Source organism: Propithecus coquereli, unplaced genomic scaffold (assembly GCF_000956105.1).
Source record: "Propithecus coquereli isolate 6110/MARCELLA unplaced genomic scaffold, Pcoq_1.0 Scaffold18, whole genome shotgun sequence".
NCBI classification, from domain to species: Eukaryota; Metazoa; Chordata; class Mammalia; order Primates; family Indriidae; genus Propithecus; species Propithecus coquereli.
In genome coordinates, this window is record NW_012142745.1 from 9,668,001 (window position 1) to 9,668,948 (window position 948).

Consider the following 948-nt stretch of genomic DNA (forward strand, 5'->3'; position numbering starts at 1 on the left):
ATTATTAGAAAGATTACTCTATTTCGTGACTCCTTTTTGGGTTTGAGATAAAATTGATGCACTAATTAGTTTCTAAGTTAAAGGATTTATATATTGTTCTCAATTTAACTGTTGTGTATACATAATTTCTATTGTAAAAGACAAAATAAATGGAGTTATTATCCTGAAGGTAAGAAGTGAAGTCTGTATTAACACTGCCATTCTCCTCCTGCAACACGCTCACATTTCTTGTGTCAGCTTCATCACAGGGAGCTATGACCGCACGTGCAAGCTCTGGGACACCGCGTCTGGAGAGGAGCTGCACACCCTGGAGGGCCACAGGAATGTGGTGTACGCCATAGCGTTCAACAATCCTTATGGGTTTGTCCATCCATTTGCTTGTTTCTTCATTCATTCATGTATTCATCCCTCCATCTATTGGAGGAGTAAGGGAAGAGGCAGAGGATTAAAAACTTTTTGAGTTCTGGGTATGTGCTTTGGAAGCCTTTTTAATACCTCCTTCAATGCTCAGAAGAGCCTTCGGGATGGGTATTACCATCCTCATATAGAATACAAAGTTCAGGGACCCTTCCCAGGATCGCGCAGTGGTGACGAGTTCACACCCAAGCAAGAGCCGACTCTGGCCCTTGGGAGGTCCCCGGCAGGCAGTTCCTGCTGATGTGCAGCCCTGGGCTGCTGCCTTTGGGGAATGCGACATGCATAACATGGTTTATTTCGTGGGGAAGTTACTTTACGGGCTTGCCAGGTAGGGGAAAAGGCGGGGTGTGGTAACATGCTAAATAAAAAGTAGCAAGTACAACAGAAGCGTTTAAAAACCAACCTCTAGTTAACTGATTCAGTAGATTAACCATTGTTCTCTCTCTTTCCACATGACATACGGCTGATACCCCTGGCACTCTGAATGTGTGTAGCAACTAGGCTACCCACTAGTGTGGGTATTCTCTTCCC

The 948-nt window shown here is 44.5% G+C and overlaps 1 protein-coding gene across 1 annotated transcript in view; it reads left to right on the plus strand.

Moving 5' to 3' along the window:
• DAW1 (dynein assembly factor with WDR repeat domains 1) overlaps positions 1–948 on the plus strand; it is an 89,465-nt gene that overhangs the window by 49,426 nt on the left and 39,091 nt on the right. The window contains exon 4 of the mRNA XM_012642474.1: positions 238–360. Within this exon, the coding sequence (XP_012497928.1) occupies positions 238–360 (123 nt within the window). The remainder of the gene's footprint in view (positions 1–237; positions 361–948) is intronic.